Source organism: Odocoileus virginianus, unplaced genomic scaffold (assembly GCF_023699985.2).
Source record: "Odocoileus virginianus isolate 20LAN1187 ecotype Illinois unplaced genomic scaffold, Ovbor_1.2 Unplaced_Scaffold_1, whole genome shotgun sequence".
NCBI lineage: Eukaryota > Metazoa > Chordata > Mammalia > Artiodactyla > Cervidae > Odocoileus > Odocoileus virginianus.
The window spans coordinates 2,138,886-2,162,836 of NW_027224263.1; the positions used below are offsets into that span (position 1 = coordinate 2,138,886).

Sequence of the window (23,951 nt, forward strand, 5' to 3'; positions counted from 1 at the left end):
AAGAAATTGAGAGTAAGCATTTGATTGCATAATTGTATTAATGTATTAATTGACTATAATAACCATGATATAGGATTGTATTTTTATGTCTTTTTTATTTTAGTTTTTTAGTATTTTTTATTACATTTTATTAAAAATAGTACCTGATTGTAGCAATTAAGAAAAAGATTGGTCTTTTTTGAGAAATAATTTCAGAAGTCCATTCTTAAGAAAATATACTTGAAAATCCTAAAGTTTTATTGTTAGATTATTTTCTGCGCGTGATACCAAAGGTATCCCTAACTCATTGTTAGGTTGGTTGTATACAGGATTCTATTACCTGTTTTGCTAAAAAATAACCAGATACATCTCTTAAAATTGCTTCAATACTTTTTAATATTGGTTTTTATTAACTAGGCTTGCATGGACTACCAGGAGAGAAGGGGGATCCAGGGCCTCCTGGATTTGATGTTCCAGGACCTCCTGGTGAGAGAGGCAGTCCAGGGATCCCTGGAGCACCAGGTCCTATGGGACCCCCAGGATCACCAGGGCTCCCAGGAAAAGCAGGTGCCTCTGGCTTTCCAGGTAATTTTTTAGCCTTCCCTGGTTTGGGATTCCAGAAATTAGAACTAATATGACTCTGGTGTATTATTCTCTTGTGATTTTCTCAATTGACACTATCCTTTAAGGAAATGTATTAAATGTCTCTGATTGTGGGAAACCACTTTGCTATTTGCATTGCACTTTTTCTCTCTGAGCGCTCCAGTTATATATTGCTGTGTAACAAATGACCCCAAAATATAATGATTTAAAGCAGTCTTAATTTTGCTCAAGGTTTTATTGATCAGGAATTATTGGATGACTTAGACAGCGTTGTTTATCTCTGATCCACATGGTACCAACTGGTACCATGGTTGGAATGGAGATACTTTCAACGTGGCACTACTGTAACACCTGAGTGTTCATTGGCCTCTTCACATGTTATCTCATTATCCACAGAGGTACCTCACATATGATAGATTCAGGGTAGTTGCTCTTTTTCCAGGGCAATTGGTTTCCAAAAGAGAGAATCGTCAAAACTGAAAGTGAGTGTTCTCAGAGCCCCGGGTGGAAGCTGCTAGAGTTCTTATCATCTAGCCTTGGGAGTTATACAGGGTCACATAGTCAAGGTTAAGGCAGAGTCATCCCAAATTCAAGGGGAGAAGGGTACACAAAGCTGTGTGTACTGGGAAGTGCAGTTCATTTGGGGACCATATTTAGAGACTAACTACCACAGTGATATAGACAGTAGTGGTCACTAAGATTACAATAGTTGGAAAGGGGCAAACCTTATAGTACCTTACCTCTAACTCAGTAGTTTTCTAGTTGACATCTCTAAACTGATCTTTTATCTTTCCAAGGTCAAGGAAAGGTAAAAAGGTATTGATATTTTTCAAAGGTGCCAAAGGTGAAATGGGTATGATGGGACCTCCAGGCCCACCAGGACCTTTGGGAATTCCTGGCAGGAGTGGTGTTCCTGGTCTCAAAGGTAATATTCAGGGTTTGCTGGCAGATGTATGAAAGAAAGAAAATTAAAAATTTTGCTTTACGTCAACACAGAATACTTTTATTTGACTGCTTAAAAATGAGCAATGCTTTATTTGTATTTTGTTTCTAAGTGACATGGCATCTAAGTAGTTCCTGTTTTTAGTTTGATGGCATGCTTAGTTTGAATACTATGAAATATGATAAGCATTAACTCAAAATAACAACATACAGGGATTTAATTTTTATTTTTGTTTACAGTCTGTATTTGTCAGAGAACACCAGGAGAGAGATTGTTGTTTGAGTGTAAAAGTGAGCTCGAGTTATTTATAGACAATAAATAAGGTGCATGAGTGTTTTGGGTGGTCAGTGGCCTACCCAACTGTGTAACATATGAATAATCTTTATATGCATTAATCCTGGATAGATGAACCTGATCTGCTGTGTCTTTCCCACACATGTTGGTTTTAGGTGAGGATGGTTTGCAGGGTCAGCCAGGACTTCCTGGCCCTGCAGGAGAGAAAGGTAGTAAAGGAGAGCCTGGCCTTCCAGGCCTTCCTGGGCCAATGGATCCAGATCTGCTGGGCTCAAAAGGAGAGAAAGGGGACCCTGGCCTACCAGGTAAGTGGATGCATTTATTTTAATTTTTCTCCTGGTGGGTATGAAGTTTAATTTTTATTAGCATGGAAAGTGACTTGTAATCCAGGATTAAGGCAATTAAGGCAATTAGGTATATCAAATTTTGGTAATGAAAGCTAGTTTTTACTGATTTGTACTGTTTCACTGATCAACTTTTGTTTGCGTGTTTTCTTTGTAGTTTATCAATCACAGACTATGAGGCTTTAAAGTAAACAGTCACTTTCAAGCCTTCCAGAAAGTAGTGTATAGAATATGATCAAGAGAAAATGGATAAATAACCAGAATTACTTGGAAAACAGATTTCAGTGTTTGGGAAATGTTCTGGCCATTTAAAATTTTTTTTTCTTGAAACCAAATGAAGATGAGTGGTACACTGTTGTCCTGCAGATTTTTGATACCCATATCACACTTGATTTTTAAGTACAGTTCACTGTTATTCTAACCTAAAAGAATAAACAAATATTGGACTAAGAACAGCCAAACACCCCTGGGGAAGGTTGCTGGAAGTAGGTCTAGGAAACAATTGTGTTATTGCAGTTATTTTATTAGAAGCAAATTAGATATGAAGTATAACAGATTTTTAAAATAAAAATCCTTTATTCTTTTTATAAAACTATAACATATTCATAACAAAGCATCAGAAAATACATGAAATGAAGTCACTCAGTTGTGTCCAACTCTTTGCAACCCCATGGATAGTCCATAGGATTCTCCAGGCAAGAATACTGGAGTGGATAGCCATTCTCTTCTCCAGGGGATCTTCCCTACCCAGGGATCAAACCTATGTCCTCCGCATTACAGGCGGATTCTTGACCAGCTGAACCACCAGGGGAAAAATATGAATAAGCACAAAACAATAAATAAAACACAATCCAATCTACATAGAATATCCTTTCAAACAACATGGAACTTTTAAACTTTGTTTATTTGCAGATTGAAGTAAGGTTTGTGGCTATTTCTGTGTTGAAACCATTGCTATTGTCAGTCCATGTATGTGTGTGAGTATGTGTGCAGGGGTGTGTGTGTGTGTACATAGACGTTATAAGTTTCCCTGTGAGCAGGGCTTGGTGGGATTTCTCCTCAAACAAGAGTTTTAAGACATTACTATAATTTTGTGTATAATCATGAAAGAGGCAAGGCCACCTAATTTTGTATTATTGTTAAAATGAATTACATTTCTTGATTTACTTCTTGCAAAGCTTCTCTTTCCATTGTACCTTCTGCAAAATAGTGTCAGTAAACTGTATTTGCCTTAATATAAAGTTATGAAAGATAGTTATAGAATCTAAGAGATAATGTAGAGACGGCCTGCCCCAATTCCTTCATTTTACAGTGTAAGAAACAGGCCCAAAGAAGAAAGTGGCTTAAGTATTGAGTGCTCTGAAGTTCTTAATGGTAGCTACTTTAAAAACTGGGAGATTTTAATGAGTCCAGTGCTATTGGTTCACACTATATCAGAATATCACTGGTTCCTGTATTTCATTCATATTTCAGAGTTTGGGTAGCTTGCTTTGTAAAATGTATTTAATGATTAATAATACCAGCCTAACTTGTCTTTCTTATACTCATCCTTGGAAGGTATTCCTGGAGTTGCAGGGCCAAAAGGTTACCAGGGTTTGCCTGGAGACCCAGGGCAACCTGGACTGAGCGGACAACCTGGATTGCCAGGACCATCAGGTAAGTATGATAAACCACCTGTAGTAGTTGGGTGGCTGGCTGATCCTGACCCCTGGAACAAAGTAATTATGTATTTATCATGTGTAGTGATATTTTGAATCTGCTCATGGCAATATGTTTGGGAAGCTACTGAGATATGGACCTCTCCTTGACAAAAATGTTGCCATTGGCACAAATGTCAACAGAAAAGACTTGGAGGATGTTTTTCTTTACTCAGTTTCTTCTTTTTTGTGGCCTCAGAGTGTACACAGAATCAGAAGTACATCCAAGTAAGGTGCTATATTTTATTTATATACATTGTAGCATATGTAGACTAGACAGTTATCTGTTAGGAGCCTAAAGAATTCACCCTTTTCATTTTTTTGCCTTCAGACAAGTTAATCATTAAACCATGTAAAACAGATGACTGCCATTTCTAGTTTTAAAAGTTTCTAGGAGTAAGAATTTCACAACCTTCATTGGTAATGTGTTATAGCATTAATCACTTTTACAATCAATGTGGATTTTTTTGTTTCTAATAAAGCTTTTTCTTGCAGCTTCTTAAACCATTTTCTTTTAGTTGGACCCCTAAACAATAAAGAGTAGCTGGTTACCATCCTCCTAAGAGCCCTTTAGATCAGTTATTCTGCTCTGGACTGTATGCTATATTATCTTAATATAGTTGGAAGGAAAAATTATCTCCTTATCTATCTTTCATATACTTTGCATTCTCTTTCCTGAGTGAGAAGACAGTGTGAAAGAAAAAATAAAAGCAAATAATGTTGAAGGCAACATTGTAGTCCTTGGAAAATACCTAGGGGACACCATAGAACTGAAGTATCTAAGCTCTGGGAAGAATGCAAACACAGCAGCCATGACTGAACACAGTAGCCATGACTGTTGGGGGGAAGATAATCCAGTACTTCTCCATCAACTCTTACCTACCCCTGGCTTAATGTGCCAAAGGTGTATGTATCGTGACAGGTTACCACTTTCCTCTTCTGGTTGCACATGATAAGGCTTTCAATGGGAAAGCTTCTGAATCTTTTTAAAAGACTCTCTTTAAATTGAATTTATCTGTGATAAATATAGTAAGGTAGTTATACACATATGACAAATAAGACTTCAGGTGGTTGGAATAGTTTTAGGGCAAGAAACAAGATGTCCTGGTTATAGTTATATGTGTACAACAAATAAGCCTTCAGGTAATTGGAGTAGTTTTAGGGCAAGACACAAGATTCTTGCATTTTAAAATAAATGTGTATTGGGAGCCCTCTATTGCTATGATTATATTGTAATATGTTCCTAAGGAGATTTCTTGATAACTTTTGCCTGTCTAATGTCCAGTTAGATTTGTGAAACTTTATCATATATTAATAATTGGTCCATTCAGCCTCATGCTTTCATTTTAATTATGACCCATTCCAGGAAACCAAGCAACCATAGTATTGCTGACTTGTCTTAATTTTAAGCAATTTGACTTTTCTAGGTCCCAAGGGTAACCCTGGTCTCCCTGGAATGCCAGGACTTACAGGACCTCCTGGACTTAAAGGAAGCATAGGTGATATGGGTTTTCCAGGTGAGTAATGAAAATTTCCCAAATATTTGGTTCCATTAATGGAAGATAGTTGACTATCTTTGTTATCAGAAAAGAAACTGTTGTTGACAGAGTCAAACTGAGGTGATATCTAAGGCAGTCAGTGGGTAGAGCTCTCTCATTACACAAGTATTTGAAGTGGGAATTAAGAGACAGAACTTTAGAAAGAATTCACAAACTTACATTTTTTTCTCCAACTATACCCCCTTCCAACCCACTCCAGTGTTCTTGCCTAGAGAATCCCATGGACCCAAGAACCTGGAGGGTTACAGTTCATAGGGTCACAAAGAGACTGACATGACTGAAGCGACTTAGCATGAACACATACTCCCTTTCACTTAAACTTCCTTTAAAAGTAGGCTTTTATACAATTCTGATTATAAAGCTCTTTATTATATAAATCAGACTTTGTGAAATTCTTTTTAAAAATCTTTCTGTGTGGTCATGTGCATTATATATATATCCCATACAATATTTTGTAAAAGATTGCATGTTATGTGTTTTTAACAGGCCCCCAGGGTGCAAAAGGGTCTCTTGGACCTCCTGGAGTTCCTGGACAACCTGGCTCCCCAGGATTACCTGGACAGAAAGGAGAAAAAGGTGATCCTGGTATTTCAGGCATTGGTATTCCAGGTCTTCCTGGGCCAAAGGTAATCCTACTCAGGTATATGCCTGAGCAGATATGATTTTTCTTTAACACTGTGCTTGCTCCTAATTCTTCCTTAAACTATAGTGTGATATAGTGTAGTGTGACATGAATCTCTGGGCAAGAAATTCATTCTTTCTCTTTTATATTGTAAGGAGATGTGTTTTAGAGTTTGCAGCCAATCCAAAAAAGGATGAAGGGGGGATCTTTCTGATTTCTTTATTTTCTGTCTTGCTGTTTGAGTATGTTTCAGTAACTAAAAGGCGTATTTCTGCCTAGCTTTGGTTTTCCTTTCCCTTTTAGTGATGGAGTTGTTGTTCTTTGTCCTAATATTATTATTAACTAACTTGAAGAGGCTTATAAGCAAAGTAACTTTTTTTAAAATTTTTTTTCATTTATTTTTATTAGTTGGAGGCTAATTACTTTACAATATTGTAGTGGTTTTTGTCATACATTGACATGAATTAGTCATGGATTTACATGTATTCCCCATCCCGATCCCCCCTCCCACCTCCCTCTCCACCCAATCCCTCTGGGTCTTCCCAGTGCATCAGGTCCGAGCACTTGTCTCATGCATCCAACCTGGGCTGGTGATCTGTTTCACCCTAGATAATATACATGTTTCGATGCTGTTCTCTTGAAACATCCCACCCTCGCCTTCTCCCACAGAGTCCAAAAGTCTGTTCTATACATCTGTGTCTCTTTTTCTGTTTTGCATATAGGGTTATCGTTACCATCTTTCTAAATTCCATATATATGTGTGTTAGTATACTGTATTGGTCTTTATCTTTCTGGCTTACTTCACTCTGTATAATGGGCTCCAGTTTCATCCATCTCATTAGAACTGATTCAAATGAATTCTTTTTAATGGCTGTGTAATATTACAGCTTCAAGCAAAGTAACTTATAAAATTAATTAAAGTGAAATAGTATACTTAAATGCATGTATGAAGTGGTTCTCCGAAACAGTTTTACATATCCCTTCATGCTGCTGCTAAGTTGCTTCAGTCGTGTCTGACTCTGTGTGACCCCATAGATGGCAGCCCACCAGGCTCCCCCGTCCCTGGGATTCTCCAGGCAAGAATGCTGGAGTGGGTTGCCATTTCCTTCTCCAATGCATGAAAGTAAAAAGTGAAAGTGAAGTCACTTAGTCGTGTCCAACTCTTGCGACCCCATGGACTGTAGCCTACCAGGCTCCTCTGTCCATGGGATTTTCTAGGCAAGAATACTGGAATGGGGTGCCATTGCCTTCTCCGTCTATGCCGCTAGTCAGTGTGAAAACTTTGGTTTTATTTCTCAAGGAATCAAATTTAGAACTTGTTTAAGAACCACTGGACTTTCAAATATTTGATAACTGCTTAATTCCATGTAAAAGAGTAGTAATTCCTATTAATTTGCAGAAGTATTTTATAACTAACCAAGGTGCGTCCGTTGTCTATTATATACATTGCAAGTGTCTTCTCCCAGTGAAATGTTGTCTCATAATGATGTTCAATCATTCAATTACAACACAAAACTTGAGAGTACTAGAAAAGTAATTGTGGAATTAGTGAAAGCTCTCACTGAGATAAGAATTCATTGAATAATATTTTTAAGATAATTTCTTGTTAATAGTAGACAAAAGGCTATATTTTGATTGCCTAGTCAATCAACTTATTGTAAGAAGTAATCAAGAGAAATTTCTGCTTATTAATTACAGATTAGCAGTATAGAGTTTAAATTTTTCTTTTCTGTATGTTGTGTGAGGTGAGGAACTATATATTTTTCCCAAATAAGTTATCCATATAACTTAAAACCATTTGTTACAAACTCCATTCTGTACTCATTGATTTTAAATTTCATTTAAAAATTTTATAAATATTTTCATCCATATTTTTTCTAGACTGAGAGAATTTTAGCATTCTTATAATGGAACCAAAATGATCATAATAACTCATCTCTGAAATTATAATAAATTACAGCAGAAAAATATGTTTCAGTTGGCCAGTGTCCACAGTGTATTCAACTCTCTAAGTAAGAGGCTAACTCTTAGTTTTTCTATGCAGCCTACAAGTATATTTCAACAAGCAAATTCTACACTAAGCTTGGATACTTGCAGAGTTGATAAAACCAGGAAATCTTGTATTTAAAGTATTCTGTTGTTTCTTTCAGATGGTATTATTTTGTCTTAAAATGGTGACACATTTAAAAAATAAGATTTTACACTCAGTTCTAATAGATGCAGGCAGTCTTTGCTTTGTACAGTCTGACATGACAAATTTGTTACCACAGATTGGTTAAATGACATCAGTCCACAACAATACAGATCAGGTTTAAGTTACCATGATATATTAGTCTTCAGTCCCTAAACCACTATGTAAATAACTACTGTGCATCATGATCAGTGAGCTCATTTCACTTCTTTCAAATTCTGTCAATAATTAGTCACTGTGAATCTGTTTTCCCATCATGCATTGACAGCAAAGCATGCAGGTGTGTTGCCTCTGTCTCTCATTGACAACCAACTTGAAGTTTAACAAAAGTGAATAATCAAAGAGAAAACTGATCAACAGTGATGAAAGTACAGTTTAAAAAGGAAAGGTATAACACTGGAAGTGAAATTTATATCTGATATTGATGTAATTAGAGATGAAATAGCCAACCAAAGGAATGTTTACCTTGCCACCATTTGAGAGACTTTAGATGTGCAGCCAAGAAAGCTGGTGAAGATTAAATGATCAACATATGAACTTGACTCTCTTTATGTATGTAACTGATATGAAGAGGATCTTAATGTTATGAGAAAAACTTTTAAAGGTCATAGAATGGTCATGTTTTTCCCATTGATTTTTTTTAAATCTCGTTACATGGTTTCATCTTGCATTTTCATTTTTGTAGTCCCATACTATTGAGAAAAATGAGGACTTCCTGCCTATTACTGTAAAAGAAGAGTAGAATAAAAGTTTCAGGAACATGATAGTATGATTAGGAGATGTCAAGCATAAGGAAAAAAATTTTGTAATTAGTGAGTTGTTAAGAAGTAAGGATAGTGGTAAAAGCTCAGATGGTACTTTGTTTTACAAATGACACACTTTATGAGAGAGTGTCCTTGTTAGTCAAAAAGCATAAATATAAGTACACTGAAAACCCTGGACAGGGAATCTATAGGCAGAAGCATCAGTCCCGAGTCTGTCTGAATGACCTTGTAAGTCACTTAATTCTTTTCTATCTTCATTACTTTGTCAGTAAAATAGAAAGAAGAATTATATAACCTATTACACAGAGTTATTGTGAGGTTTCAATTAGATTAAAAAACACTTTGTAAATTATAAAGTACATAATATAAATACATAATATTTGTGAGATGAGAGAGGTGGACTAGATAATATCTAAGATTTCTATAACTCTTATATTTAATGACTATATTCTTTTAATGTGGCATAAAGTTGCTAGCTTCCATTACTCCTTCTTATAATCTAATCATACTACAGACTCAGAACAATTCTTGTCATAATCCTAGATAGATTTTTTGCCAAAATTGACTAGCAGAAAATCTTAGAAGAAAACATATCTTATGACCTTGGGTTAGGATAATTATTTCTTAAACATGGCACCAAACACTCAAGCAACTAAAGAAAAATAAATAAATTAAACCATGTTAAAACATCATGAGAAACACTGGGCGGGAAGCACAAGGTAGAATCAAGATTGCCAGGAGAAATATCAATAACCTCCGATATGCAGATGACACCACCCTTATGGCAGAAAGTAAAAAGGAACTAAAAAGCTTCCTGATGAAAGTGAAAGAGGAGAGTGAAAAAGTTGGCTTAAAGCTCAACATTCAGAAAACTAAGATCATGGCATCTGGTCCCATCACCTCATGGCAAATAGATGGGGAAACAGTGGAAACAGTGTCAGACTTAATTTTTTTTGGCTCCAAAATCACTGCAGATGGTGATTGCAGCCATGAAATTAAAAGACGCTTACTCCTTGGAAGGAAAGTTATGACCAACCTAGATAGCATACTAAAAAGCAGAGACATTACTTTGCCAACAAAGGTCTGTCTAGTCAAGGCTATGGTTTTTCCAGTGGTCATATATGGATGTGAGAGTTGGACAGTGAAGAAAGCTGAGTGCCGAAAAATTGATGCTTTTGAACTGTGGTGTTGGAGAAGACTCTTGAGAGTCCCTTGGACTGCAAGGAGAGCCAACCAGTCCATCCTAAAGGAAGATCAGTCCTGGGTGTTCATTGGAAGGACTGATGCTGAAGCTGAAACTCCAGTACTTTGGCCACCTCATGCAAAAAGTTGACTCATTGGAAAAGACCCTGATGCTGGGAGGGATTGGGGGCAGGAGGAGAAGGGGATGACAGAGGATGAGATGACTGGATGGCATCACTGACTTGAAGGACATGAGTTTGGGTAGACTCCGGGAGTTGGTGATGGACAGGAAGGCCTGGCGTGCTGCGATTCATGGGGTCACAAAGAATCGGACACGACTGAGCGACTGAACTGAACTGAAAATATTATGCTGCAAATGATAATGTCAAAAAGTGAAAAGACAACCCAGGGAAAGGGAGAAAATATTTGCAAATGATATATCAGACAAGAGATTTGTATCCAGAATATATTTTTTTTAAAAACTCTTAATTCAATAAGGAAGTAGACCAATTTTTAAATGGGCAAAGTCAGTCAGGCCTAACAGACCTATACAGAACATGCCACCCCAGTTATTAGAGAAATGAAAATCAAAACTACAGTGAGATATCAGCTCACACCAGTCAGAATGGCTATCATCAGAACAGGCCATCTCACAACATCAGGGTATACATTTTTTTTTCAAGTGCACAAGAAACATTCTTCAGAACAGAGTGTATGTTAGGCCACAAAATATGTCTTAATAAATTTTAAAACATTGGAACCATACAAAGATCCTTTTCTCATTACATTAGATTGTAAACAGCAAAAGGAAAGCTGGAAAATTCACAAATATGTAGAAATTAAAGGACATACTCTTAACAACCAGTGGGGCAAAGATGAGAACACAAATGAAATTAGAAAACATCTTGAGACAAGTGAAAACACAAAATTCCAAAGCTTATACAAGCCAGCAAAAGTAATGTTAACAAGGCAATTTATAGTGTAAATACGTGCATTGAAGAAGAAAGATCCTAAATCAGAATTTAGCATTATAACCTTCAGGAACTAGAAAAAGAACAAACTCAACCCCAAAACTGGTAGAAGGAAGGAAATAATAAAGATTAAAGCAGCAATAAATACAGTAGAGATTAAAAACAATAGAGAAAATGAAGAAAACCAAGAGGTTGTTCTTTCAAAAAGATAAACACAATTGAAAAACATTGAGCTAGATTGGCTAAGAGAGAGAGGACTCACATACTTAAAATTAGAAATGAAAGAGGGCACATCACCACTAAATTTACAGAAATAAAAAAGATGAGAGTACTGTGAACAAGTGTACAAAAACAAATTGGATAACTTTGAAATGGACAAATTCCTAAAAACATACAATTTTCCAAGGCTGAATGATAAAGAATAGATTTTCTGAATAGACCTATAGTTACTAAAGATTTTCTCTTCCTTGGGTGGTAAAGGATACTATAGGGCCTATTATGTTACAAACTTAGTTCATAATATTTTTCTCTGAGTTCATCACCTACCTTTTCTCTAAGTTCATCACTTTAACATGTACTTTGAACCCCATGTACCATGTTTTGGCCTGCTCAAGCAACTTTGAGCCATTATTTATCAATTTGCCCCCATTAGCTTAAAATTTCACTACCTGGGAGAGGTAAGTAGCATGTGGGCTTGAAGATATTGTTTTATACTGCCTTTGCTACATCATTTAGTAAAATGTTAACTAAGAGTATCTCTGCATTCACTCTTTAGTATCCCTATCATTAATATTTCCTAACTAAAGAGGAACCTATATATGGCTTGGTTCATGGTATCTTTAATCTCCAAATATAAATTGAACTGTAAAAATTTAATAATTATGTGGGAATCATAGCTTCCAAATGATTGGACTACTGTTGTAATACTCTTCTTGCCATAAAACGAAATATGGTTTTTACCCTTTCTCACCAAATATTTTCAACTCATCCTGGTTTTTTTTTCCCCTACTGGCAGCACTTCTTCAATATTATAATAGAACACAATAACAAACAGTATTAGCTATTTCACCAACTTTGATGTCTTCTATTTTGTATATTGAGGTCAGCGTGATATTTTATTCCATGTCTTAAGTTATTGCATGGAATGGAAGGGAGATCCTGTTATTAACAGATAGTAGAGAATGACTATGATCCAAACGCTCTTAGTTTACCAATTTGAATTTTAAAAGCCAAAAAAGTTATCAACCTGACAGGTATTTCTACATGGACTGCCTGTTATACAGTACAGTGATCTTGAAAACAGTTCTAGTTTCAGGCTTGTTAAAAAGCATTCTATTGTATGTTCTTGCCTCCTTTGTCAAAGATAAGGTGCCCATAGGTGTGTGAGTTTATCTCTGGGCTTTCTATCTTGTTCCATTGGTCTATATTTCTGTTTTTGTGCCAGTACCATACTGTCTTGATGACTGTAGCTTTGTAGTATAATCTGAAGTCAGGAAAGTTGATTCCTCCAGCTCCATTTTTCTTTCTCAAGATTGCTTTGGCTATTTGGGGTCTTTTGTGTTTCCATACAAACTTGTGAATTTTTTGTTTTAGTTCTGTGAAAAATACTGTTGTTAGTTTAATAGGGATTGCACTGAATTTGTAGATTACTTGGATAGTACAGTCATCATCACAATATTGATTCTTCCATTCCAAGAACATGGTATATCTCTCCATCTGTACACCCTCTTCAATAAGTGGTGCTGGGAAAACTGGACAACTACATGTAAAAGAATGAAACTAGATCACTTCCTAACATCATACAGAAAAATAAAACCCTCAAAATGGATTAAAGACTTAAATGTAAGGCCAGAAACTATAAAGTTCTTAGAGGAAAACATAGGCAGTACACTCTTTGACATAAATCACAGCAAGATCCTCTTTGACCCACCTCCTAGAGTAATGGAAATAAAAATAAACAAATGGGACTTAATTAAAAGCTTTTGCACAGCAAAGGAAATCATAAACAAGATGAAAAGACAACCCTCAGAATGGGAGAAAAAAAATTGCAATAGAAACAACTGGCAAACGATTAATATCCAGAATATATAAGCAGCTCATACAGCTCAACATCAAGAAAACAACCCAATCAAAAAATGAGTAGAAGACCTAAACAGACATTTCTCCAGAGAAGACATACAGATGGCTAAAAAACAATGAAAAGATGCTCAACACTGCTCATTATTCGAGAAATGCAAATCAAAACTACAATGAGGTATTACCTCACACCAGTCAGAATGGCCATCATCAAAAAATCTACAAACAATAAGTGCTGGAGAGGGTGTGGAGAAAAGGGAACCCTCTTGCACTGTTGGTGGGAATGTAAATTGATACAACTACTATGGAGAACAGTATGGAGATTTCCTTAAAAAAAAAAAAAACCTAAGAATAGAACCACATGACCCAACAATCACATTCACTGGGCATATATATACCCTGAGAAAACTACAAATGAAAGAGACACATGTACCCCAGTGTTCATTGCAACACTATTTACAATAGCTAGGACATGGAAACAACCTAGATGTCCATTGACAGATGAATGGATAAAAAGATGTGGTACATATACATAATGGAATATTAGCCATAAAAAAAAACACATTTGAGTCAGTTCTAATGAGCTGGATGAACCTAGAGCCTGTTATCCAGAGTGAAGTAAGTCAGAAAGAGAAAAACAAATATTGTATATTGATGCATATATATGGAATCTAGAAAGATGGTACTGATGAACCTATTTGCAGAGCAGCAGTGGAGATGCAGACATAGAAAACAGACTTGTGGACACAGTGGGGGAAGGAGAGGGTGGGATGAATTGAGAGAGTAGCATGGAAACATATACATTATCATATGTAAAACAGATAGGCAGTGGGAATTTGCTGTAGATGCAGGGAGCTCAAATCAGGTGCTCTGTGAGGGGTAGGATGGTGTGGGAGGAAGGTTCAAGAGGGAGGGGACATATGTATACCTATGACTGATTCATGTTGATGTGTGGCAGAAACCAACACAATATGTAAAAGCAATTATCCTCCAATTAAAAGTTTTAAAAAATGGCTTTCTAGTCTTACAGTGCTACTATATTTGTTAGTTTCACAATGTTAAATTTGACTCATCAGGGATGATATATATTCCATTTTCAGTTATATCAAAGCTCCCAACAAACAAAAGTCTGGAACCAGATAGTGTCATTGTTGAGTTCTACCAAAAGTTTAAAGACGAACTGATACCAATCCTTCTCAAACTCTTCCCAAAAAATAGAGGACAAAGGAACATTTCCAAATTAATTTTGTGAAGCCATCATTACCCTGATACCAAAATCACACAAGGAGGCAACAAAAGAGAAAATTACACTAGTAAACATAGATGAAAAAATCCTCAATAAAATATTAGTAAACCAAACTCCAATGCATTAAAAGGATCAAACACCATTATTGAGAGGAATTTATTCCAGAGGTGCAAGGATGGCTCAACTTCTGTAAATCAAGCAATATGATACACTACATTAACAAAATGAAGGGTAAAAATCATATGATCATCTCAATGGATGCAGAAGAAGCATTTGACAAAATGCAACACCCACATATGATTAAAAAAAAAAACCTCAACAAAGTAGGTATATAGGGAACATACCTCAGCATAATAAAGGCCATACAAGATAAGCCCACAACTAGCATCATTCTCAGTGGTGAAAACTTGAAAACTTTTCCTCTGAGATTAGGAACAAGCAAGGATGCCCACCCTTGCGCTTTTACTCAACATAGCACTGGAAGTCCTAGCCAGAGCAATTAGGCCAGGAAAAGAAGTAAGCAATCAAATAGAAAAGGAAGAAGTAAAACTGTTCCTATTTGCAAATGACACATTATATATATAAAAATCAAAAAACTATTAAAATAAACAAATTCAATTTGTAGGATGCCAAATAAGTATTTTAAAAATCTGTTGTGTTTCTATACACTAATCAAACTAGCAGAAAGAAAACTTAAGAAAACAATTCCAGTTATCACTGCATCAAAAAGAATAAAATATCTAGGGATAAATTTAACAAAGGGAACTGTCCACTGAAAACTGTAAGACACTGATGAAAGAAATTGAAGAAGGCACAAAGAAAAGTAAAGATATTCCATGCTTATGGATTAGAATAAATAATATTATTTAAATGTCCATTCTACCAAAGCAGTCTGTAGATTCACTGCAATCCCTATAATATTCCAATGACATTTTTCACAAAATAGAACAAACAATCCTAAAATTTGTATGAAATCATAGAAGACCCCAAAATAGCCAAAGACAGCATTAAGTCATGTTCACTCTTGCAACCCCATGGACTGTAGCCTGCCAGGCTTCTCTGTCCATGGGATTCTCCAGGCAAGAATACTGGGGTGGGTTGCCATTTCCTTCTCCAGGGGATCTTCCCAACCCAGGAATCGAACCCAGGTCTCCAGCATTGCAGGCAGATTCTTTACTGACTGAGCTATAAGGGAAGCCCCCAAAATAGCCAAAGCAATAGAAAAATGTACAAAACTGGAGACGTCATACTCCCTGATTTCAAACTATATTTCAAGACTATAATAATCGAAACAGGATGAAGACTATACTTTCAAGACTCATTTCTGTACTTTGTCACTAGAGAAGTCCCTCTGAATGTGTGGACTACCCAAAACCACAAAGAGTATGCATAGCAGTCTCTCCTGAATATGAAGCCAGCTCTTGGTGTTGCTTCTGCAACTGCCATTAGTCCTTGATGATTGTTCTCTTCCTTTGGGAGAGTAAGAGGGAAAGAATGTTGTCTGAGCTGAAATAAAACAAACAGTATGGAATTCACACAAAATGGACACATAGATCAATGGAGCAGAATAGATGTCCCAGAAATAGACTCAAGCATGTATGGTCAATTAACTTATAACAAAGAAGCCAAGATTATACAGTGGAAAAGGGACAGTCTCTTCAATAAATGGTGTTGGGAGAATTGGACAGCCACATGCAAAAAAAAAAAAGGAAGAAACTGGAGCACTATTTTACATCATACACAAAAATCAACTCAAAGTACATCAAAGATTTGAACATAAGACCTGAGACCATAAAACTAAAAGAAAACACAGATAGTAAACTCCTTAACACTGGTCTTGGCAATGAGCTTTTTAACTTGACACCAAAGCAAAGGCAACAAAATCAAGAAGAAATAAATTAGTGGGATTACATCAAACTAAAATACATCTGCAAAGCAAAGGAAATCAACAAAATGAAAAGACAAGCTACTAAATGGAAAAAAAAATTGCAAGTCATATATCTGATTAGAGGTTAGTATCCAAAATATATAAAGACAAGAACTCAAATAACTCAGTAACAAAAAGCCAATCTGATTAAATAATGAGCAGAGAATTTGAACAGACATTTTTTCGAAAAAGGCATACATATGGCCAACAAGTACATGTAAAGGTTCTCAGTATCACTAATCATCAGGAAAATGCAAATCAAAGTCATAATGAGATATCACCTCATACCTTTTTGAATGATTATTATAAAAAAAACCCAAAAAATAACAAGTGCTGGCCAAGATGTGGAGAAAAGGAACCCTTGCATACTGTTGGTGGGACTGTAAATATATGCAGCCACTATGGTAAACACTATCATTGTTCCTCATAAAGTTAAAAATAGAACTATGCAATATGATCCAGCAGCTCCCCTTCTGGGTATTTATCCAGAGAATAACTAGAAAAGATATTTGCACTCCTCTGTTCATTGCAATATTATGTACAATAGCCAAGCTGTGGAAGCAACCTAAATGTCCACTGGCAGATAAATGGATAAAGAAGTAGTGTATAAAAAAGAATGAAATCTTGCTATTTGTGGCAACTTAGATGGACCTTGAGAATATTATCCTAAATAAAATAAGTCAAAGACAAATACCATATGATATCATTTATATGTGGAATCTAAAACCAAATAAACAAAATCAAAACAATAAAACAAAAACCAAGTTCATGGGTACAGAGAATATATTGGTGGTTGCTAGAGGCAGGGGAAATAGATGAAATAGATGAAAGGGGTTAACAAGTACAAACCTCTAGCAATAAGATAATTAAGTGATGGGGATATAATATACAGCATGGTGACTATAGTTAATAATGCTGTACTGTATATTCAAAATTGTTTAAAACTTTTCATCACTTTTCATCACAAGAACAAAAATTGTAAAACTATGTATGATGATTAGTATTAACTGAACTTACCATGATGATCATTTTATAATATATATGAATACTGAATCATTATGTTGTACACCTGAAACTAATATGTCAATTATATCTAAATTTTAGAAGAATTCTATCAAAGCTTGATATTAGAATAAATGTAGATACTTATGGTTTAAGAATATTTAAATGATGCCTAGCTTTTGCTGAGACTATTACATAGACTAGAAGTTTCCCTTCTCAGAATGATTTACAGGATTCTTGGCCAGTTTGTTGATTTTCTGAGTGCTCTCTTTTTCACATCTTACATATCTTTTTTTAAAACTCATTTTTTTTCTGCAAGTGTATAAATAATAAAAGCTTAGATGAAACTTAAGCTAGAAAATTTTAGTCCTTTTCAGAAGTTCTAGTGAAATATTTACTTTCTTTTTTACAATTTAGTTGGTTTGAAGGAGTAAGGCCATAGGGTGGTAAGAACTGTATTAGGAAACAAGTACTGGTTGAAATTGCAATATGGGTTTTTTTTTTGTAGAATTTAACATACTTTATTATAAATAATCAAAAGTTTGTCTACTGCCTTGCATGTTTACCACTAGCAGGATAATGTTATTTTCTTCTTGTTTTTTTAAATTTTGATATATAAATATCATTGGTTCATGAATAATAAGAATTATGATTCTTTATTCAAAGCTTTTTTTATAAATACCTAAGATGGAACCAGTTCAATCCAAACTTTAATTGTATACCTATTATGTGTGTAAAAATGTGCCACATGTTTGATTTATAAGTGTTCAGACAAAAGTACATGTATTCCAAGTCCAAGATTGTTAACTTTTTAAAAAATAGGATGTAAGGAGAAAAGTCATTCATTTAAAAAGCTTTTAACATAATGTAGAAACACTTGAGTCACAAATAGATGATCTTATGCACCTAGACAAGCATAAGCACTAAATGAAGAAGGAAATATTCGGTAGGTGATGTTGAATACTTTGTTGGACAGGTCACAGTTCTCATGAGCAGAGCAGGAAACACCACAGTAGATTTAGTGTTATCATATATATTCTCACTGTTATTGGGAAAAATTGTTTTAATTGTGAAAATGGGTATGAATTCTTCTAAGGCTTTATTAGAAGAAAACAATGCAAATATTTGTTGAGCAAAAGTGGCTATATATGAATTATCTCTGACCACAAAGAAGTTTTCAGTGTAGTTGAAGAGTCAAGACATGCATATGTGAAACCATTATAAGCATAATGGAATAAGAACCTACCCTAATTTTTAAGGTAAGCTGTCTTTGTCCTGGAAGTTTTCATGGAAGAAATGGGGATTTGGGATGTCTAGTGAAGAATTCATAGACTTCTTCATGTGAAGATGAAATTTCTCTTTTACAATAGAACCTACTGTGGTTATTATTTGGCACGCTTATTGTAAGCAATTAATTTCATTGTAGCATGCTAGGGATGATGATCACATGTTTTGAAATCAAGCTACCTGGACCCAAATTCGGATTCCACCACTTATTAGCTACATCACTGTAAAATGGGGATAATAGTGTCTTTCTTATAGAGTTGTTAGTATTAAAGAGAATAATGCATCTACATTTCATGGGAATAGCATGAGATCTGGAATCTGACAGACCTTGGTTCGAATCCCAATTCTGCTACTTACCAGAGACCTTAGGCACTTGAGTTTCTCCAAAATTTCAATTTTCTCATTTCTAAATGGAGATGATAAAGCCTAACTCAAAGGGCTGTTTTGATGATTAAATAAAGCAATTTATGTAAAGCACTTACAGAATACCTGACATCCAGTAAAAGCTCTATGAATAATTTTATGTTGTTATATAATCCAAATCATGTAGACTTCAGTTTTATCTTTTTATTCATATTTTTAGGGTGAACCTGGTCTGCCTGGATACCCAGGGAACCCTGGTATCAAAGGTTCTATGGGAGAAACTGGTTTGCCTGGATTACCAGGGACCCCTGGAGCAAAAGGACAACCAGGCCTTCCTGGATTTCCTGGTAATACTACTTTTCTTAAATGCTTCTTTCTCTCCTTCCTTATTTACTCTAATCTGTCATAAAGCAACGTCTTAGTTGACAGACCTCTGTTCTATTTCCCAACCAGATACTGACCAGCAGTGCAATCTCGGACTCTCTCTTTTACTTTTCTATTTTTGCCCAAATTTCTTTCCATAGAAAATGAAAATGGGCATTACCAATTCAGCAGCACAATATTCTGTGGGCAAAGAGATTGGTGGAGCATTTTTGAGTCTAACTGCTAGCCACAAGTCAGTTAAGAGGCCTTACTATTTTTGTAGGTGATAATGTATACTACCATTCTGTAGCCTGCTGCTGATTCTCTTAGAGTGTTGTCCTCAGACACACAGTGGGTAGCTGTTGGTAGAATGATTATACAGTTTATTCAAATGATAAGGACTGAGTTGCACAAGCAAAGGGTCTTAGCACTATAATCAAGTAGGTGGTCTGAACTTGTTTGTATCTGCTCTGTTTATGTTTGTGTCTGTTTTTTGTTTTTTGGATTGCACTGTGGCATGGATGGAGTGGGTCTTTGATTATCTTTTCCTTAACCTTTTTATTAAAGTATAGCCTAGACACAGTAAAATGTACAAGACAATAGATGAATATTTACATATATGTATATATATATTCATGTACCCACCACACATATCCAGGTATAAAACAATTCTCTTACCCCATGAAATTTACCTATGCCCCTTCACAGTGAACCTCCCTCTCCCAGGTAACTACTACTATAACTTCTATCACTGTCAATTAACTTTACCATCATTATCAATTAACTTTACCTGTTTTTGAAATTCACATTAATGGAATCATATATATCTTTGTGTCTAGCTTCTTTTACTCATCATTATGTATGTAAGATAAAGTTATCTTGTTGCCTGTCAGCAGTTTGTTTTTTTAATCATTGCTCCATAATATTCCATTGAAGAAATAAACCATAATCAATTACCTGTTCTCTTCTTGATGGACTTTTGGGTTGTTTCTAGTTTGGAACTACTAAGAAAAAAGATGCTATTAATATTCTTTAACATGTTTTGGGGGGGCCTGCATACTCATTTCTCTCACACAAAAATTTATGTGTTAGAAGTACTGAATCATAAAGTAGGTGTACATTTAAGTTTAGTAGATGGTGTCAGTTTTCTAAAGTGGTTTTATACCTTAGAGTCCCACCTGCAATGTATGAATGTCTACGGGTAGTTCCTGGTGGCTTGCCATGATCATACAGTGGTTAGTACTTTGTATTGCGAAATGTCCAGTTGTCTATATCCTTACCTCGTTTGATATTGTCAGTCTTGTTAATTTTAGCAATTTTGGTCAGTATATAGAGGTATCCCAATGAAGTTTAAACTTACATTTTCCTAATGAACAATAATATTAAACACCTTTTCATATACTTATTGGCCATTTGGGTAGCATTTTTATGAAGAGCCTGCTTTAAATCCTTTTGCTCTTATTTAATGAGTTATTTGTCTTTTTTTTGGTATTGATTCAGAGCAGTTCTTTATATATTCTGGATATGAATCCTTTGTCAGATACCTGTATTACAAATAGATTCTGTTGCAAATTTGCCTTTCACTCTTAATGCTGTTATGTGATGTTACTTTTAATAAAGTCCAGTTTCTTTTTTTTAAGTCTTCTTGTTGTTGTTTAGTCACTCAGTTGTGTCCGACTGTTTGCAACCCCATGGACTGTAGCCTGCCAGGCTCCTCTGTCCATGGGATTCTCCAGGCAAGAATACTGGAATGGATTGCCATTTCCTTCTCCATTTTAAAGTCTAATTTCTTACTATTCTTTCATGGTTGGTGCTTTTTGTATCTTATTTAAGAAATATTTGCCTACTTAGGTTTATGGAACTATTCTAATTTTTTCTATAGCTTTAAGTGTTTAAGGTTTGATATTTAAGGTTATGGTCTGTCGTGAATAAAAATAGTTTTATCATGTGATTAGGGGTCAAGGTTCATTTTTTTTCATACAAATGTCCAATTGCTCCACACTGTTTTTTATTTTAAAGAAACTGATTCATGTCAATGTATGGCAAAAATCACTACAATATTGTAAAGTAATTAGCCTCCAACTAATAAAAATAAATGAAAAATAATAATAATAATAATAAAAAGAAAAACTGAGTTCTTCTTTACTTCTGATCATCAAAAGACACAATTAAAAAATGAATAAGGAAGCTACACATTAGGAGAAAATACTTGCAAAACATATATCTCATAAATGACTAATATCTGGGATATGTAAAGAACTTCTGCAACTCAATAATAATAAGACATGCAGACCACTTTTTTTAAATGAGGAAAACTTGGAACAGATATTTCACAAAAGAAGATAAGACGAATGTCAAATAAACACATGCAAAAGTGATCAATATTATTAGCAATATGAGAAATGCAAATTAAAACCACAATGAAGTAGCATTACATTTCTGCTCAGAATGGCTATTATTAAAACAATTGGATCAGTATATGTTATATAAGAACCTGGAGCAGCTGGGATTCCCAAATATTGTTGTTTGTTTATAAGTCAGAGCATATAGCTATTCTCTGACTCAGCAGTTTCACCCCATCTAAGTATTTATCCAAAGATAAATTAAGACTTGTGTCCACAAAATTACCAGTGCAGAGATATTTATAGAAGCATTACTCATAATAGCTAAGTAGACCAGGTTTCCATAAATAGAATAGTGTTCATAATAGCTAAAACCTGGCAACAACCCAAATGTTCAACAGTACATGAATGGATTTTTTTTTTCATGAATGGATTTTTAAAAGTTTGATATATCCATACAATAGAATCCTACCAGTTAACTCTACCAGTATAATATGATGGTAATTATTTTTATTATGAATATATAATAATGCCAGCCTCTGAATAAATCAATATAAAACTTAAAATTATTCTTAAATCATCAAGCAAGCACCAGTATGTTTGGGGGTTTTCTTTCTATTCTTTACTGTTTCTATGCTAACATTCTAAATTGTAACTTTGAATTGTAGCTCTCAAAGCAGTGCAGTTTTTCTTTATCATTAAATTGAGCTTTTTACTCTAGGAACCCCAGGCCTTCCTGGACCAAAAGGTATTAATGGTCCTCCTGGGAACCCTGGCCTTCCAGGAGAACCTGGCCCTGTAGGTAAGAATGAAAACTAAGAGTTTGCTATGCTATAAAATTAAAGCTTTATTCATTTTTGGAAAGTCAAATCATTTCTGGGAGCTGTGAGCGTTTTCAAGACAAACATGCTGATCATTCACTGCGTACCACTTGTTAGATATGAAATGAACAATTCTTAGTAAGAGTTGCTTAAAATTATTATTATGGGACCTTATTTTTCAGGCTCACTTTTTCCAAGGAGAGTTATTTCAGGTATCCTTTAATAGTAGATAGAAGCTCTCATTATTTTAGAATGGCAAAGTGTAGTTTTGCTTGTTTACTGTTCTAAAGCAAATCACTCCTTTTGGCCCCGTAGGAGGCCTATAATTCACCCCGCTTTCATCCCCCCCCCCCACACACACACCTTGCTTTTTTACATATTCTAAAGGTAGGTTAAATGAGAAAGTGAGTTTGAATACTGAGTGGATGATAAAACAGTTCCTTACTCTCATTATCCTTTATTTCTTTTCCACGAGGTTTCATGACTTAAAGAAATGTCCTAGAGACACTGTGTGTCTTTTGGCTAGAATTATTTGAGGCTAAAAGCAAAAGAATTGGGAATATAGGAGAAAAAGGAAATTGAGAAGAAAAGTATAACCTTCTGTACTCTGTTCTTTAGGTGGTGGAGGTCGTCCTGGGCCACCAGGGCCTCCAGGTGAAAAAGGCAAACCAGGTCAAGATGGCATTCCTGGACCAGCTGGACAGAAGGGTGAACCAGGTACTATATTTTTTTAATTGTCCTTAATTTTCTAATTTCTTCCTTGTCTACTGTAACTTTTGTCCTTATGTACCCATAGTGAAATTCTTCCTTATCCTCTAAGCTACTATACACTTCTCCCTTCCTAATTACCTTCTTCCTGAGACTATTACCTCACATTTATTGAATCAAGTTGCCTCCCTCTTATGAAAAACTCCATAATCTTTTATTGCTCAATTGTTCATGTCAAGAAGCTACCTAGCTTTTTTTTAACTACTCTGGTTGACCTTCTTTCACCATGCAATCTCTATATATATACATATATATGATACGTGTATTTAAAAATATACTTAATACTCAAATAGAATATAAGTTTATATGATTTTTTTTCATGTTCGAATTGTAGTTCCATGTTGGAAATAAGTCTTCTCCATGTTTCATATGATATACATTGCAGCACTTGCTAAAAACCTAAATGATCCAAAAATAATTTCTTCTTATTTCAGTTATTATTACCTGTTTGAAAGTTTTGGGTTTATGTTCTGACAGGTCAGCCAGGCTTTGGAATCCCAGGACCCCCTGGACTTCCAGGACTTTCTGGTAAACTTTAATAAAGCATGTTAAATCAGTCAGTAAAAAGATAATATTCTCCAGTACACTTATTTTTTCATCTCCACAT

At 35.2% G+C, this 23,951-nt stretch overlaps 1 protein-coding gene and 1 non-coding gene across 2 annotated transcripts in view; both read left to right on the top strand.

Annotated features, from left to right (window-relative positions):
- Positions 1 to 23,951, top strand: part of COL4A5 (collagen type IV alpha 5 chain) — a 229,980-nt gene that overhangs the window by 179,100 nt on the left and 26,929 nt on the right. Inside the window, exons 31-40 of the mRNA XM_020898386.2 lie at positions 397 to 564; positions 1,418 to 1,507; positions 1,975 to 2,124; positions 3,721 to 3,819; positions 5,288 to 5,377; positions 5,906 to 6,045; positions 19,271 to 19,397; positions 22,477 to 22,557; positions 23,195 to 23,293; positions 23,822 to 23,872. Of these exons, the coding sequence (XP_020754045.1) occupies positions 397 to 564; positions 1,418 to 1,507; positions 1,975 to 2,124; positions 3,721 to 3,819; positions 5,288 to 5,377; positions 5,906 to 6,045; positions 19,271 to 19,397; positions 22,477 to 22,557; positions 23,195 to 23,293; positions 23,822 to 23,872 (1,095 nt within the window). The remainder of the gene's footprint in view (positions 1 to 396; positions 565 to 1,417; positions 1,508 to 1,974; positions 2,125 to 3,720; positions 3,820 to 5,287; positions 5,378 to 5,905; positions 6,046 to 19,270; positions 19,398 to 22,476; positions 22,558 to 23,194; positions 23,294 to 23,821; positions 23,873 to 23,951) is intronic.
- Positions 15,771 to 15,981, top strand: LOC139033292 (small nucleolar RNA U3). Its single transcript, XR_011485907.1, has one exon. It is a non-coding gene; the product is annotated as a small nucleolar RNA U3 (small nucleolar RNA).